Below are 18062 nucleotides of genomic sequence, written 5' to 3' on the forward strand. Positions count from 1 at the left end.
CTATAAAGATTTCATAAGTATGGATTAGAATACATTATAATAATTAGCACTCACTTTGTATATTGATCATTCTGATGACATTAAGAAAAGGTTAAATTGTGTTCATTATATAGTAATAAAAATATAAAGCCTAATGCATACTTAATGATTTCTATATGTAACACCATCATCAACAACAACAAAATGAAATAAATGTTTTGGTGACTTTTTTTAGTTTTCTGTACCCATCACTTATGAAAGATATATCATTCTTGAAGACAGCCAAAATAAAAGAAGAATTCTTTGATAAACACCCACTTGTGAAAACTGATTTTCAAATCACTGGCCTATCTGTAAGTTAATATGTGGAATTAGTCCAAATGAGTGGAGGAAATGGCAGAGAGATTAATAGAAAAATGAAGTCAATTTAAAAAAAATAATGAGTTAGAAAATACTGGTTTTACGGGCCATTAAGTTAATGAGGCAATTTCAGTTTTTCTGAAGTCAATTCAAGTTTTAAATAGTTATTTCTTTTTCCTCTTGGGCTAATTCATGGAATCTGTAAAAACACTCTCTGCTGCCTAGGGAGCATCAAGGCCAGAGACATCAAGGCCAAGGCCGTATGCATGCTTGCGTGGACCCTTGGACTCACCTTGCCATACATTGCCTTGTACTTTTGCTTTATTTGTTGCCGCTCATTCGATGTTCTGCTTGATAAGATTTCAATGATGGTCGATTCATCAGTTCCTAAAGGGCAGGAGAGAGAAGCAAAGTAAATGTAAACAAGAAACATGATGGAGATTTGTTGTAGTCAAGTGTGAGGGAGTCCGGGTCGTGGTCAGAGGCTGTGGTGGAACCCTTGTGCTTTAGCTTTAATGTCTTGTGGAGAATGGTATCCTTTTCACTCACTTGACAAATATCTGTGGAGGCCTTACACTGCATGAAGCACAGAACTAGGCATTGTGGTGGTAAAAGGAAGAAGTCTGTGGCCTATTCCTTATTTCACTCCTAGCTATATACTCAAGAGAAATGAAAACAAATGTCCATGCAAAACATGTACACGCATGTTTATTGCAGCATCATTCACAATAACCAAAAGATGGAAACAATCAGAATGTCCATCAGTGGACAGATGGTTAAACAAAATGTGGTATATGCCGAGACTGGTTTGGTTCAATGGATAGAGCGTCGGCTTGGGGACTGAAGGGTCCTGGTTTCGATTCCGGTCAAGGGCATGTACCTTGGTTGTGGGCATATCCCCAGTAGGGGGTGTGCAAGAGGCAGCTGATCGATGACTCTCTCTCATTGATATTTCTAACTCTCTATCTCTCTCCCTTCCTCTCTGTACAAAATCAATAAAATATATTTTTAAAAAAATGTGGTATAGTTATACATCGGAATCTTATTTAGCCAGGAAAAGGAATAAAGTACCAATACCAGCTACAATATGAATGAGCCTTGAAAACATGGTGCTAACTGAAAGAAGCCAATCTCAGAAGACCATGTTAGATGATTCCATTCATGTGAAAATCCAGAATAGGAAAATCTATAAAGACAAAATATAGGCTAGTGTCTGGGCTGTGTTGGGTAGGGGACTGAAAGCTAAAGAGTGGAACGTTTCTTTGAGAGGTGATGAAAATGTTCTAAATTCAGCATGGTGATGGATCATTCACTTAGACAGGCGTCCTCAAACTTTTTAAAGTGGGGGCCAGATCACGGTCCCTCAGAGAGCTGGAGGGCCGGACTATATGAACTACTAATTCCTACTGTAACACCTCGGCTACGCTCACTGCCCAAAAAACCTGGCGGGCCGGATCAGACTCCTCTGCGGGCCGCATGTGGCCCGCGGGCCGTAGTTTGAAGACGCCTGACTCTTAAGGATTAGTTTCCACTTTACAATTCTGGGGAGACCTAGCTTTTTTTAATTTCAGTTAGAGAAACAGAACATTCTAGGATGAGCTCACTTGTAAAGGAAGTAGGGGTTAATTGCCTGCCTCATTCTGGTTCCATTCCAACACTGTTATTTATGTTGTTCCTCTTCGTTTCCTCCTGTAGCATCACCTATGTAATGTGTATCCAGTTACTTCCTCTGACTTTTTTTTAAACTTCTGAGTGCCAGAAATCTCACCTCAAGAGGGATTTCTTTAAAAATCTCTCGAACCCACCCCTTTCTTTCCAGGTGCGCTGCTCTTGCCCGGGTCTCGGACACTCGTATCTCAAGCCTGGACCTTTACTGTTGTCATTCCTGGAAAGAGCCTTCCTACCTCCCAGGGGTCCCCTTCGCTGTCTCCTCCCTGGCTTCCTGTTTTCCCTCACCCCACATCCAGTTAGTCACCACTAATACCTCACTATTTCACCTCTCAGGGGCAGCCATGTCTCTCCATCTCCACCTCTGTCACATTGCTCAGCAGAACTAATGACACCCACATGGGTTTCCTGCCTTACTCTCCCCTTTCCAATCAGCGTTCACTATCCCCAGAACGATCTTCCTAATGAGCAGGTCAGCCTGCTCATGCCTCTGCTTCACACCTTTCAATACAGGCCCCTTTAAATCCATAATGCAGTCGCAACTCTTCAGTGGGCATACAAAGCCTTTTGGATTAGTTCCTACTTGCCTGTCTAAGTCTTGCCCCTCCCCACTTACCTGCTCCCAAGCTTCTCTTCCATCAATTCTATGAATCACTTGCAGGTTCTAGTACAAGTATCACTTCCTCTCTCACCTCTGGGCTGTTCTTCTACCTGGAACATCTTTATCTTTGACCATCACGTTCACTCCTACTCCCTTTAGGACTCAATTCACTGGCTCGCGTGGCCTGTTTTTCTCTGTCCTGTCTCTACCATGCCACTCTGCAAGTTCCATGGAGTGGGGGGTTTTGCTCGCTGCTCAATTCACAGAGAAGCTCTAGGTATTTCCCAGAGGACTTGATGAATGAATGAATGTTCAAATGCATGCATACATGAATGAATGAATGAATGAATGAATGAATGGAGAAGTTTGCACTGAATTAGACCGAACCTTGTCTTTGCTTTGGTGTTGGCTGCATGTACTTCCCAGGTGGACTGTATGTAACAGGGACCAATGGGAAGCCCTCTACTCTGATGCCATAGTCAACCTATACCTGGATAATTCAGGAAAATGGAGTTAAAATCTAAAAAGTAATATCATTTAGACTTTCCTTCCTGAGATACTTTACAAAGAGAAATCAAAGAGCAAAGCAGGCCGGGGATGACTCAGTAACAGCCTGGAGGTGTGGGGAGGCGTGGAAACGACTAGATTTCCCTCAATCCCTTGGAGTCTGGGTCTCAGGTTTATCCTGGGAGCCGTTCCCACTACCCAAGAAGGGATTAACTGAACAGTGACCTCATCTTACATTTCACAATATGCGTGTCATCTAAGCAGTCTGTGCTGCCCAACAATTTCCTGTAAACATTTACAATGGTTTGAGGCACCGGGGCCAGTCCCCAGTGGTTCTGGGAAAGACTTTTAAAAATATGAGACAAGAAGGAACCTCAGCCCCGACTGTGCCTGGGACACTGACGAGTAATTACACAGCAGAGGTCAAGACGGGGTGCCCAGCAGCCTTGGGAGGGCCTCCTGGCTTTTGCTTTCCCAGTAGTTTTCTGGGAAGATACCAAGCTGAGTTTCAGCGGGATGAAGGTCACTGGGTTTGAAGTGCCCTCCTCTTCACACCAGGGGCCCATGTGCCAGATGAGTGAGCCCCGCAGTGAGCCAGAGGCAGCAGCTTAGCTATCCCCCCGCTGGCTCCAGATGCCAGCCACAGCCGGCCCCATTGAGCTGCAGCCCCATCTTTGGTGCCCAAGGGCCAGTCCCTTCTGTTAACACCAGTGGGCACCCTAGCCGGTTTGGCTCAATGGATAGAGCATCGGCCTTCGGACCAAAGGGTCCTGGGTTTGATTCCTGTCAAGAGTCCATACTTTGGTTGCAGGCTCCTCCCTGGCCAGGGCACCGGTCAGGGCTCATGCAGGAGGCAGCCAATCAATGTGTTTCTCTCATATTGATGTTTCTCTCTCTCTTTCCCTCTCTCTTCCACTCTCTCTAAAAATCAATGGAAAAATATCCTCAAATGACAGCAACAACAACAAAAACACCAGCAGACTTTCCAATCCCTCCATTTCTCCTTTGGAAACGGAGGTGCAGGGAATGGAGCATGAATGAAGGAGGATTTTACCTGCCTGGGAGGGTCATTATTTTCTACTTGCTCACTGGATTAGTTTCCTGACGCTGTATTAGTTCCCACAAACTGGGGGGCTTAAAACAACAGCAGGGCCTCACTCCCCTCAGAAGCTCTGGAGGAGGCATGTTCCTTGGTTTGTGTCTGCATCGCTGCCTGTCCTCACTTGGCCTTCTCCCTGGGTCTTGTCTTCTGTCTCCTTTAAAGACACTTGTCAAAGGATTTAGGGACCACCCAGGTAGTCCAGGATGACCTCATCGCAAAAATCCTTAATTACATATGCAAGGACCCTTTCCCAAATAAGGTCATATCACAGTTCCCAGGGGGACATGTTTTTTGGGGAGGAGGGAATGAGCACCATTTGACCTGGTACACCCTCAGCAGAGGACCGCACAGGGGTGGGTCTCTTCGCTGCTAATACTAACCGAATTGCCTTTGTGTGGACTTTGGATCTGAGTATATTGTTGAAAAGGAGAAAATGAGCACATAGTGAGGGCCAGTGAGGGGCTGGGCCCTGTGCTGCCTGATTTATCCTCAGCATCTCCCTGTGCGGAGACAGTATTCGCCCCATTTTGTAGACAAGACAACGAAGGTCAGGGCACCAGGAAGTGGCAGAGCAGTAGCTCCAATCCAGGTCCAAAGTTCATTCCCACTCCTGGGGAAGAAGAAGAGCCTGGGCTCAGGGGCTCCAGGTCGGCTCCTGCGTGGTTTGCGCAGCATTGCTTCCTCTCTGTGGACTTCACGTGGACTAGACCAGTGTTTTTCAACCTTTTTTGGGCAAAGGCACACTTGTTTCATGAAAAAAATCACGAGGCACACCACCATTAGAAAATGTTAAAAAATTTAACTCTGTGCCTATATTGACTATATATAGAGTAATTCTCTTGAATAGGAATCAAATAAACACAAAGAAAGTATTTTATAATTACTTTATTATGAAATATTAAGTAAACAAAATAGTGAAAAATTATAAAATTCTTGTCTTGTCTGCACCTACGGCACACCAGGCAACATCTCTGCCGCGGAACAGCGGTTGAAAAACGCTGGACTAGACCTTGTGCCCCAAGGTGAGGTTCCAGGACCTGCTGCATCAGCATCGCCAGGGAACTCACTGGAAATGGACAATCTCTGAAACCCCTCAGGTCCACCCAGTCAGTACCTGCATATTAACGAAGACTCAAAAACTGGGGACCACAGCATCTCTAGGGCAGCCTTCCTCTCTAAGATCCTGTTTCTGTTTCTGTGAGGGAGAATGGCAGACATCCTTTTACGTGGGGTCCATACACTCTCAGGATTAAGGCATTGTCTTCAGAAGGGTCCTGCAGGGATGTGGGCAGCAGAGGGACAGAGGCCTGTAAGGAAGGCCTGACAAAGAGCATCAGCACTGGGGGGACAGTCAGGGGCTGTTACCCCCAAGACCCAGACCAGCCACTACTTAGGAGAGGAGAGGAGAGACGCCAAAGAAACAAACAAGGAAATCTCTGTTTCATGTTGCTCTTGGAAAAAATCAAATATTATTTTGTGGAATAGCATTCTTATTATTTTGAATTGAGTAGGTGGTGAGTGGGTAGAAAGTGCACATGATCTTTTGAATTATTGGGCCTCTAGACCTGCTCTACTCAATGCAATGGATGCAGGTGGCTGTTGAGGACTTGAACTGTGGCTGGTCCAAGTTGAAATGTTCTGTGAGTATAGAATACATATCATATTTTAAAGATATAATGTGAAAAAAGGGATGTCAAATATCTCAATGATTTTTTATATTGATAGCTGAAATACTTTTGATACAGTATTGAGTTACCTAAAATTTATAATTCAAATTAATTTCACTTTTTTTTTCTTTTAAACTTCGGCTTCTTAAAAAATTTAAATGACTCACATGGCTCACCTTTGTGGTTGTTGGACACCAAGTCCCTGGACATTTAAATCCAGTCCTGACATGGATGGTATATTAATGAGATGGGAGCATGGTCTTGCTGACAACTTTGGCCAGTAATACTATTTTGCTTTGGCTTGTGCTTCTTAGTAAAGGTTGGGATGCTTCAACCAAACAATAGCTTTCCAAGATGGCCCTAGTTTCTGTTCACCCACCCTCATTTCATAACTCTTTGGCCTTGAGCAAGATAATTAACCTCAGAGCCTCGGCATTCTCATCTGTCACATTATTATAATACAACTTTACAGGGTTATTGGGAATATTATACAAGATGATGGGCACGCAGTACACTGCTTGGCACTTGGCACTTAGAAGGTGCTCTACAACAGTGACCAACACAAGAGTGGTCCCACCTTGTGGCCACATCCAAACACATCCAAAAGCGGGGAGAGAACACTGTGTGACTGCCATTCAGGAGGTGTCCCACCTGTGCTTACTGAACTACACTTGCATTGTGGGCTGAGAATGCAGGGATTTATCTTTAACCACAGCTGAATCATTCCCACACCCACTTCAGCTCTTGGTTCCAACCCACATGCAGGTGTTAGGACCTCACTCAAGAGGCAGCAGGGAAGCACCTGTGGGGCTGGCTCAGCCACTCTGCAGAACTCAGGACTATAAACATCCTGTCCCTTCCAGGCAAATATATCTCCCAACAGTTGTTCAAATACAAGATTGGCCAGGTCTGGATTTAAGATAGGAGCAGCTCCCCTCTGCTGCCCTTTCCTCTGCTGCCCCAAATTAAGTGACCTGGTTAACATCCTTCATTTCCAGTGCGCTGGCTCGCTCTCTCTCCTCCTCCTCCTCCTCCTCCTCCTCTTCCTCTTCCTCCTTCTCCTCCTCTTCCCTCCATCTCTCTCTGTTTTATTTAAGAATACTTACTATGTAGAAATCTTTTCTACCACTTCCTTCCAGATCTTTTCCAACCTCAACTCCTTTGAGACCTCCCGACATTTCTTGGGCAATAAAGGGATTCGAGGGGCTTAGATGACATTAGCATTCATGAACTATACTTCTCCTGAATTTTCTTTCACCTTTAGGGCAAATTAAACTGTTATATTGAATCCTGAAAAGCAATAAGATCTGATTATAACTTTGGATTCTTTTATAGAGAACCTTAGAAGTAATCAACTTGGATTAGCCTAGACTCTAGGCCCTAGAGGACACAAGTTAACTGGGAAGTCATCTTCCTAAAGTCATGGGAAAGTTAGACATGAGATCAAATTTAATCAACTTCAAAAGTAAATTAGCAAACAAAATACATTCCATACCCATTCCTTTGCAGGCTTTGTTCAGCTTTTTGGCATCTCGATTCACATCAAAACCCTGGTGACTTCTCTCTTTGGCCTGCAGGAAATAATTGAACAGGAGAGTGGACAATAATAGGCATTCTTAAATTATTTGTGGCCAAAATTGGTAACTAATTAGAAGTGCAAGCAGATATGCAAATGAGGGACCAGCTGCCACTTTACATGTGGATATATGTGGAAATCAGCTGGGGACACTCTGGCCTCAGAGGGATGGCTGGCACTCCTTGGGCCAGCTGGCCTTGGATAGCCATGGAGAATAGGTCCCTCTGTTCTCAGAGACAATCAGCCTGGCCAACTCTGTGCTGAGTGATTTTCATATCAACCCTACCTTTCTGTGACTGTCTATGAAACAGAGGGTAATGCAGTGGGCCAACATCCTGCATGGTGGTTCCCCTTTTGCCATGAGACACAAGTATATCTAGGGAATAGGTGTTGCCACGCAGAAGCTGAGGATTCTAGGATCTTATTCCAGATCCACTTAGTGGCCTGAGAGTAAAGCTTTGCCATTCACACAAAGAAAGACAATATTTAGTTAAGCAGAGGTACCATATAGACCAGCCATAGCATAGTTACTGGTTTTCACTGCTCCTTGGGGAAAGTTCTGTATATATACTAAGCTAACGTTTCTCACACTTCAGTCATTGGCATAATACATGCACTGATTTGTCCACAGCTCCTTAATGCTACATTATTATCTACATTATTATTTGCTTAATATTTTTGTTTCAACCGACCTTCTTTGTTTTTACTTAAAGTTATTTTAAGAAGGAAACTTCGATTAGCACTAAAATGCAAAACCAGGATCATTTGCCTAAATAAAAGATAAACATGAAAATAAATACATCTCTATAAAATTTTTAAAGGTTAATTGCAGTTATGCAACTAGTAGCTTTGAACACACCCTGCATTTCTCAGTGCTTTGTCTTTCCTCACAGAGACTCTCCTTGAGGAGTGTCACTGTTTCCCATCCTTCGGGGAAGGCCAGTTTAAGGGCTCCATCTACACCACCGATTCCCCTCTCCCTCCCTTCAGGTCCCGTGACTCCTGTTGGGAATGAGTAGCACACACATAAGGCCCAGTGGTCACGTGGCGTTTATCTGTCTGGCATCTCTAGTTCGCATGTTCTCATTGGACTGTCGGTTGTAGGGGTTGGGGCCCATTGTCTTGCTCTTGGTTGGACACAAACCCTGTCACTCTGGCGTTGTGGCTGGTTCAAGAGTGGGTAACCCAAGCAGCATCAATTAGAGTCTTTCCCTCGGTTGCTATATAGATATTGAGAGAGATACGTCTGTCCCCAATGGGCTTGCTAAGCTAGAGAGTGTGGGTCTAGGGCTGCGTGCGGGCAGCCACACTGTCCACAACATGAAGGGAACATGAGTTCAGAATGAAGCAAAACAGAGTAAAAATATGGAGGTTGGGAGGGGAGAGTGAGAGCGAGAGCGAGAGTGAGAGAGAGAGAGAGAGAGAGAGAGAGTAACATTGTATAAATCCTCAGGTACAGCACTGCCTGTGCCCTTGTACTTCCCAGTTTCATTTAGTAGCAAACTACCACTTTCTCTTAAGTTAATACAAGTTTCCACCCTTGCAATCAAAGGTGTCCTGAATAATATCCATGGAGTGGGGGAGGCCTGGTGTCTAGGCCTTGGTGAATGGAGAATCGTGCCATCCTAGAGCCAAAGGGATCTTCATGGCCACCTGGCTCCTCCCTGCCTTTAGATTGTAAGTGCTGGCCCATCCGGAAGTAGGTGTCGCCAACACAAGTCAGGAGGGACCTTCCATTTGTTCAGCACCTGCCACGTGCCAGACGGCGTCTTCATTACAGACCTTTCTTCATTACTCACAGGGAAGAGTGGGCCTCAGTAATCTGCTTTACAGGTCAGGAGAGCTGTCTTCAGACAGGTTAGTGGTCGGCAAACTGCGGCTCTTTGGCTCCTTGAGTTTTTAGCAGAGGCCAGATTAGGAGTACCCTAATTAAGTTAATAACAATGTAAACTACCTATACAGTTTAAGTTTAAAAATGTTGGCTCTAAAAAGAAATTTCAATTGTTGTACTGTTGATATTTGGCTCTGTTGACTAATGAGTTTGCCAACCACTGGGTTAGGGAGTTTGTCTGAGGCCTGCGGGATGCAGGCTTGCGCCCAGCTCAACGTGTCTCTTCAGGCCCATGTTCTTGGGCCCAGTGCGCCATCCCGCCTCTCACTCTGTGACCGGGGCCTTCATGTCCAGCAGAGGAGTGACATATCCCAGTTTCTTGTCTCAGGCTTCTCTGGGCTATAATATAAGAAAGCTATCTGGTGCTTCCCAGGACGTGTTGGCAGGACCAACGACGTAACTTGTGGGGCTCAACGCAGAATGAAAATGTAAGGCTCCTTGCTCAGAAATGATTGAACATTTTAAGACAGTGACTACTGAGTGTGGAGCCCTGTGTAACTGCACAGGCTTCACACTTCCAAAACCTGCCCTTCCTCTCCACACCCTCTTTCTTTTAAGACTTTTTATTGATTTTCAGAGAGAGAGAGGAAGTGAGAGGGAAAGAGAAACATCAATGTGAGAAACATTGATCAGTTGCCACCTGGCCCGGTGATGGCCGAGTCACGGCCAGGGCTGGAACCAGGACTGTCTGTCAGATAGAAAGCGACATTCCTTCCTCTAATTTCTGTTTTCTAAGGGGGTTCCATGATAAAATAAAGTCACAGGAGTGAAGGGATGGGAAAAGAACCTCTGAACACACCCATTTGTTTACCCAGGGCTGGAAGGTAAGTGCCATTTGGGCTGAAATAACTGCTCCCTGGGGGCTGTAGGCAAGAGTGTTGAGCCTCCTGGTAAGAGAAAAGGTATATTGAGATTTTCTTTCTTTTTTGCTTAACAAATGTGGCATGCATCAGCTGCGTGGCCGTCAGCAGGGCTAATCCCCACCCCCTGGTTCCTTCTAGGAACCCCGTGAGCCATGCTGGTTAGCTTTTCTGACCCCAAGACAACCTCGTCTTGTTCCTCGTCACAGCAGGCTATTTCATGTCAGAGTGAAGGAAGCATGTGATGTGATTTTTTTTAAAAGGGGGAAAGAAAACATTCTGCTTGGAATGTTCCCCTCTGTGTGGCAGGCACTGCCCCTACAACAGGCACAGTCATCGGGCAGGGCCAGTGCTGACCGGGGCGCCCTGGGCTTGCCCCGATGAGCTGGGTAACCAGCTTCTCCGGAGTGTGTACAGAACAGACATTCCATGTCCATTGTTCATGGTCAGGGGGCCAGGCAGCTGGCTCTGGGGCCTCGGGCCTGTGTGCCAATCAGATTTCCCTTTTGAAACTCGAGGCCATGAAGCAGAATGTCCACATGGAGCAGGTCTGCAGGAATGTGAGTCAGACACCAAGTGGGGGTGCAGGGGGCTCCAGGATGGGGACAGACATGCTTGTGAGGGTTTTGGCAAATACACGCATATTTCACTTTCTTCCAACTACGAGTCATAATAGGTTTTTTTTTTTTAATAGAATCTGTACTGATACTCAGGAGACACATAAAAAAGACAAGACGTTAGATGCTAATAAAAATGATTACAGAAGTCTGGGCTCTCAGCCCACAGGAATCTAAGTTTAAATGTGGGTCTGCCTCCTAGCAGCCCTGTGAACCTGGACCATTAACCTTTAGCCTCCCTATCCTTATCTGTAAAGTGGGGGCAGGGTCTGCCTTGTAAGACTGGAGACTCACATGACATAATGTTTCCAATGCCTGAAAGAGAGAGAGAGAGAGAGAGAGAGAGAGAGAGAGAGAGAGAGAGAGGACACATGCCAGCCTTCTTTTGCTTCTCTGGACCATCCCTTGGCTTTTGTCTTGTAATGATTTTAGATTTCAACTCTGCGAATTTTGATTCACCAGGTGGCCACTGATCACATAATAGTCAAGCTTAAGAACACGGCTTTTTAGTCACAATCCAGTGACTGCTTACTACTTAGGGACCTTGGGCAGGTTTGGGAACCCCCCGTGCTGTGGTTTCCTTATGATAAAATGGGGGTGATAATAGTGCCTGCCTCCCAGGACTTTTGTGAGAATTTATTTTTACTTTTTAAAATATATTTTATTGATTTTTCACAGAGAGGAAGAGAGAGGGATAGAGAGTTAGAAGCATCGATGAGAGAGAATCATCGATCAGCTGTCTTTTGCACACCTCCTACTGGGGATGTGCCCACAACCACAGTACATGCCCTTGACCGAAATCGAACCCGGGACCTTTCAGTCCGCAAGCCGACGCTCTATCCACTGAGCCAAACCGGTCCCGGCTTTTGTGAGAATTTAAATGAAGTCATTCGTGCCAAGCATCTTAAAATGAAGCCTAGCCTCAGCTGGTTTGGCTCAGTGAATAGAGCGCTGGCCTGTGGACTGAAGGGTCCCAGGTTCGATTCCAGGTTTAGGGCTCGATCCCCAGTAGAGGGGTGTGCAGGAGGCAACCAATCAATGGTTCTCTTCATCGTTGATGTTTCTATCTCTCTCTGTCCCTCTCCCTTCCTCTCTAAAATCAATAAAAATATATTAAATTTAAAAAAGAAAAGCCTAGCAGAGAGTATGGGCTTAATGAATGTAAGCGATATTTGTTGGAGGCAGATGGCCAATGAACTTTCTAGAATATGTCAATCCCTTTCCTGTTCGAGAGGTTTTCATCTTGTGAGTGGCGCTCTGACGATCCATTTTTCATTGATCCCCTGCAGTTTGGATCTAGAGTTCCAGGTATATATTTCACATGGGGGAAGGTAAAGGGTTAACAATTCAGGCTGGGAAGTCCTGGGGACTCAGGATGACACCCCAAGTCCACTCTTGTTAATCAGTCTCATTGGACAAGGGTGGTCGTTCACACCTGATCGAGTGTGAGACGCAGCCTGGTACCTGGTGAGGTGCTGCCTGAGCCATGTGTCAGGTGTAGCGTGGAACCAGATGCTGTTCCCCCACAGAAGGTCCTGCCTGGCCGTGACTACGCTGGGGATGGCCCATCTTGGTGCGTCTCCCTTCTAGCAAGTCTCTATGATCCTGCTTCTAAAACAAGGAAAGGAATGCTCCCCTTCTCTGGAGGAAGGGGGTATAGAAACAAACGGAAGTGCTATAAGCCTCAGAAGCGGTGTCACCTGGACGGAAAGAATAGTGAACGCAGCATCTCTGGGGAAGGACTCAGGGATGTGCCAACATCCGCACATCCACTGCCCTGAGGATGCTCTGCTCTTGTATCAGATTCTGCTACCTACAGAGGGAAGGGCAGAGTGGAGAAACAGGCACATGGCCAAGGGCTTCTGTCCCAGTGCAGGTTAAGGAAATCTTAGCTGTTCTGATCGAAAGGAGTTCCACACACTCCATGCAGCAAACCCTGGGCATGGAGTGTGTGGAAAAGTGACGGATATGCTTTGCAAAGTGCTTGCTTGTGTATTATATGGGAACCAGGATTTTCCAGGACCCAGCCTTAAGTGCACTCATATTTAAGTGCACTCCTACTGTCAGCCGGGTGGCTTGATCTTCTATTTGGATAGCATCCCAAGTGGAAAATAAGACTGCACTGCCTCCTGAGAGACATCTAAATTAATTAAAGAGCAATAGGCAGCAGGCAAATCAGACTGTCCTCAGAACAGTTCCTCCCACTCTCCCTGCTTCTCCTCTCTTCCCTTCTCTTTTACTGCTTCCTTCTTCCCTTTCTCCTTCCTCCTCCCCCTTTTTTCCCTCTCTCTCTCCTGCCCTCAACAGACAAGTGTTGAAGATCTGTTGTGTGGTGCTCACTGCCCCAGGCCAGGGGACTTAATGATCTATGAAACCCTGTCCTTGTCCCCAGGGAAATAAAAATGGAAGTAGATCAATGACAGCTGCATTATGGGTTGGTAAACAGTTGGGTGCAAATAGCTGAGAAGAGAAAAAGGGATTTTTTTTTTTTATGGAGAAGTTGACATTTGTGCTGGATTTGAAAGATGCATAGAAGATAGGTAAGGGGGGTGGTGAGGAAGGGGAGGGTTGGGGTGAGGGAAGGACATTCCAGGGAGAGCTTCAGCGTGATGCTTTCAGGGTCTCTGCCCACATGTGCTTACTATGACCTGTCACTGTTCCACTGCAGAGCAAACATGGATGGTCTAATGACCTGGTGTGGACTTGAGAGTCAGACCCACTGTGTTCAGTTACGCTTTGTCCTCGCAGGTTGTAAGATGGTGGGAAGTTGACACATCTCTCTGAGCCTTTGTTGTCTGTCTTTAAAGTGGAGAAGCACCCACTGACTCAAGGGTGGTGTGAGGTTTGGAGGCAGTCGCATTTGGGATGCGATGGCACATGCCAGATTACAGTGAGCACTGGGTTGGTGGCACGTAGGAGGCGGGATGCTTGGTGACAGAGCATGTCAGGCTCATTTGTAAACTCTGAAATATTATCAAAATGTAATGGGAGTGGCATTTTGATTGTTTGCGCTTCCCAGTGCAGTGGCCCTGGCTGGCTGCAGTCTGCTCTGTAAATATTTGAGAGTGTTGCTTGGTGTCCACTCTCTGAGACAGCAGGGTTCTGAGGAAGTGCTGGGGACAGAGGGCAGGGAGCTCATTTTACATGCCTCTAAAGGGAGCTGCTGTTTTAGCGGATGTGAAATCGGGAGGAGGTTGTGGAGATTAAAAATGAGGATTCAAACCAGGTAGTGGCCTGGGTTTATGAGCAGGAGCAATATGGGGGCAGGTGAGGGCTGCGCTGGGGAGAGCCTTGAACTTCCCTGAATTCTCCTCAGTGTAAGCAGTGACCATTCCCACTGCTAGTAAGTGGCACGGTGAGCCAACGTTGGCACTTTGGGCTTCACTTGGTTTGCGCAGATTTTAAGGTCATGATAGAGTTGGGGAAACTGAGGTCCAGTTTGGGAAAGAGATTTCCTTGTGGTCATATAGGTACCCCTTTCCCAAGATATCCACCCTTGAACCTGGCATGATGCTGTTTCTCTCCTTTTACTTTCTAAGTCTCTATTTTCCCATTTGAAAGGTGATGATAATAATAGTACCTTCTTGTGGGTCATTGTAAAGATTTGTATAAAAAATGTTTGGCACGTGGTGAATGCTCAGTGTTATTCTCCTCACTTCTTCCCACCTTGACCTGAGTCCCATGGAGTGTTGACTGAGCTCTTGACATGGTGCTTCCTGAAGGCATCTTTAAAACTGATTACATAATTTTGTCCAAAATCAGAACCCATTTTGTACTTATCGATAAGTAGTAGCAGGAGCTTAGAGTTTAAGAGAAATTTATGGGAGGAACACATAAGATTGGGAATGACAGCAGGCTATAAAACACTATGTGCCGGGCACTAGTCCAAACAGTTTACATACAGTAACTCATTTATCCCAAGAGGTAGGTATTATTACCTCCTATTTTGCAGATGAGAAAACCAAGACATAAAGAGGTGAATAGCCCTAACAGATTTGGCTCAGTGGATAGAGTGTCGGCCTGCAGACTGAAAGGTCCCAGGTTCAATTTCAGTCAAGAGCATGTACCTTGGTTGCGGGCACATCCCCGGTGGGGGGTGTGCAGGAGGCAGCTGATTAATGTTTCTCTCTCATCAATGTTTCTAACTCCCTATCCTTCTCTCTTCCTCTCTGTAAAAAAATCAATAAAATATATATATTTTAAAAAGGTGAATAACTTGCCTGAAGTCATACAGCTAGTAAGTAAGTGATGGATTTCAGAACTACACAATCTGGATCCAGAAACTCCACTATTAACTTATTCACCATTTTTTTTTTTTTTTTTGTCCCTGTTAAAAAAAAAATTTTTTTAACTTAATGGTAGAAAAGTTCAGTTCAACTCTTAGAATGCTGGTCTTTTTACCAAAACACCAGTTGAGACTTACTACTTCTCTGATGATCGGGGAAGCCAAGGACCCCTTGCATAGATTGTAAACGTTCACGACCATGAAGCACTGGGAAGTGAAGTAAAATCAAAGACCTCTCCTGTGGGCAGAGAGTGTTTGTGGAGAGGCCTAACGGTCCAGTTGTGCTCCCAATATTTCTCCTGAGCCAAACGGAATCACATTTTCTGCTTCTCATCTGCAAACTGGGACCAATTCCTGCCCTACCCAGCAGAATCTCAGGAAGATGGGATAAGGCAATGGATTCATTCTGTCATTATTCACAATAGATTTAAAAAAAAAAAAAAGATGTGGCATGTCCTATATAATAAAAGGGTAATATGCAAATTAACCATCACTCTGTCACAAAGATGGCGGCGCCCATAGTGGCTGGGGTGCTGGACACTGATGGCGTCACCCCAGAGATGAGCCCCAGCATCCTGTGTGCCCCGGCCAATGAAGGGAGGGAGGGCAGGTGGGCAGGCACTGGCCAGAGACTGGCTGGGGTGCAGGGTGCTGGCGTTGTTGCAGGCTGGGCTGAATTTCGTGCACTGGGGCTCTAGTAATAGACATATAATCCTGGATCCAGATTATATTTGAACTAGAGGCCCAGTGCCTGAAATTCATGCATTGGGGGTTGGAGGGAGGTTTCCTCAGCCCAGATTGCACCATCTCCAATCTGGGACCCCTCGGAGAATGTCTGACTCACAATCCAGGACCACTGGCTCCTAACCGCTGGCCTGTCTGCCTGCCTGATTGCCCCTAACCACTTCTGCCTGCCAGCCTGATCACCCCCAACTGCCTTCCCCTGCCATCCCAATTTCCCACAATTGCCCTCCTCTGCCGCTACCCACCTCCTCCACGCTACGTGGAGCTGTGGGACCCCCAGGACTCACCATGCAGAACAGCCACCAGGCCTGTGTGCACAGCTTTCTTATGGTGGTCATATTGTGGTGGCCATCTTGTGATGACATCACAGGCAAGGGCCACCTAGGCTTTTATTAGTATAGGTTACATCACTTACTAGCTGTGTGAAGGTCATAATGGCATCTGAAGTTGGAGCAACAGTGAATGTACCCAATCCCCATATTTTACAAATAAACTGAGACCTGCTTGTTAAGTCTTCCCAAGGGTCACCTACTTGCTTATGGAAAAACCCTAAACTCTTCTCTCTTAGGATAAATTTTTAAATCTCTGACTGACCACTTATTTGTACTTGAAACCAGTTAGTATGAATGCAAAGTGTTGTGCTATTAAAGTTCATGAGTTCAGAGTCAGAAAATATCCTTGTGACATTTACATAGACATGTTTAGTAAACACAGATGGACAATTTGAAACAGAACAGAGGGGCCATTCACATTTTTAAATATGAATCTTGGATGATAAGTGGGATATTGCTTTATTAAATTGACTGTTTCTTGGGTACAGTTTCTTTGGAACAGTAAATTTGGTAAAGTCTTGCTTTTAGGGGGTTTTTAAATCAAAATATACTCAAATGCTCATTAGAGAAAAAGTAAAGCCATTAAATAGAAAATATATATACATCGCAGGATACTCTGTTGGCTATATTTAGGCACAGTTTCAATTTTAGAAGAATACTTGACATTATACATGTAGTTATTGCTCCATTTTAATTAAGACTCTCTGTGGTCACACTGACTAATGGCAAGGTTGATTCCTCCATTCTTTGAACCTTCCCCCCTTTAGAAATCTATTAATCAGGAGTTAGACCAGATAGCTAGGAAAGTTATGTTAGGAAACCTGGGCTCTGCTCAACCTTAGCAGGGTGCTGAGAACGCATTTGCTATTGACCCATCTTTTCAAAGACACAACCTCAAAATGCCTTGTATAAATTAAGTATTGGCCATGAGTCTAAATGAGTAGGAATATTTGCATCATTGGCAGATAAGGCTGGAAAAACAAAGCAGGACAAAACATTGGTTTAGATCACATTTCAATATGATTTACTTAACATATGTTGACAATGACTATGAAAATTGAGTGAAACTTTCTAGATTAAAAAATTACCTTTCTCCTAAATTTGAGGTTACTTATATGCTGTCATATTAAGAACATCTTTTGATGAAGGCTGATATAGTTAGGTTGCTTCCAGAAAAATGAGCTTTCTTAGTCTATGCCCTGGGTTGTACATGTCCGTGTGATATTTACCAGTCAAATGTGACAATGGGGTTGAGACCTGACCTTAGGAAGATGTTTAGGCACTGTTATTCCTGAAAGTACTGACAATGGACTTAGAAATGCAGACGATGAGGTGGGCCTACAGTGCCGTGAGCTCTGGTTTAGGGAGATTGAATGGGGGCTACGCCCAAACAGAGAGGTGAGTTTCACTCACTATCTTTCTAGGTGAGTCCTGCTCATCGAGGCAGGAAAACCAGCAGCCTCATTCCTGGGTATTTCTGCAGAAAAGCCTCTCACCCTGACCATCAGCAGTTACTAATGGGCTCACAGCCATTTGGGGGGAAACCGTTGCCTCTCAGTTGTCACCAACAGGGAAATAAGGGTCAGTGTTCAAGATGAGTCGGCATTTACCTGGTGATAAAAGAGGCAATCAGTATGGGGGAATGCCTGGGCCAGAGGGGCAGAAATTCACGCTTGTTGGTGGAAATTCAGCCAGATAAAGATATTATAGGGCCATCTTAATGTCCTATAAGAGTCTTGCTTTCCCATCTATCTAATGAAGTGATTCTTAACTAACTAGGAGCGATTTTGCCTCCCTGGGGACTCTTGGCAATGTCCAGAGGCATTTTTAGTTGTCACCAATAGGGGAGGTGTTACTGGCATCCCAGTCATAA

The 18062-nt window shown here is 45.2% G+C and overlaps 1 protein-coding gene across 3 annotated transcripts in view; it reads right to left on the reverse strand.

The window, feature by feature from the left end:
- Positions 1 to 18062, reverse strand: part of ANXA13 (annexin A13) — a 43985-nt gene that overhangs the window by 19490 nt on the left and 6433 nt on the right. For all 3 annotated transcript variants that reach the window (XM_036437209.2, XM_036437208.2, XM_036437211.2), the window contains 2 exons: positions 7380 to 7455; positions 632 to 726 (listed from right to left, as the gene is read on the reverse strand). In XM_036437209.2, the coding sequence (XP_036293102.1) occupies positions 632 to 726; positions 7380 to 7455 (171 nt within the window). The remainder of the gene's footprint in view (positions 1 to 631; positions 727 to 7379; positions 7456 to 18062) is intronic.

Source organism: Pipistrellus kuhlii, unplaced genomic scaffold, assembly GCF_014108245.1.
Source record: "Pipistrellus kuhlii isolate mPipKuh1 unplaced genomic scaffold, mPipKuh1.p scaffold_m20_p_14, whole genome shotgun sequence".
Taxonomy (NCBI): Eukaryota; Metazoa; Chordata; class Mammalia; order Chiroptera; family Vespertilionidae; genus Pipistrellus; species Pipistrellus kuhlii.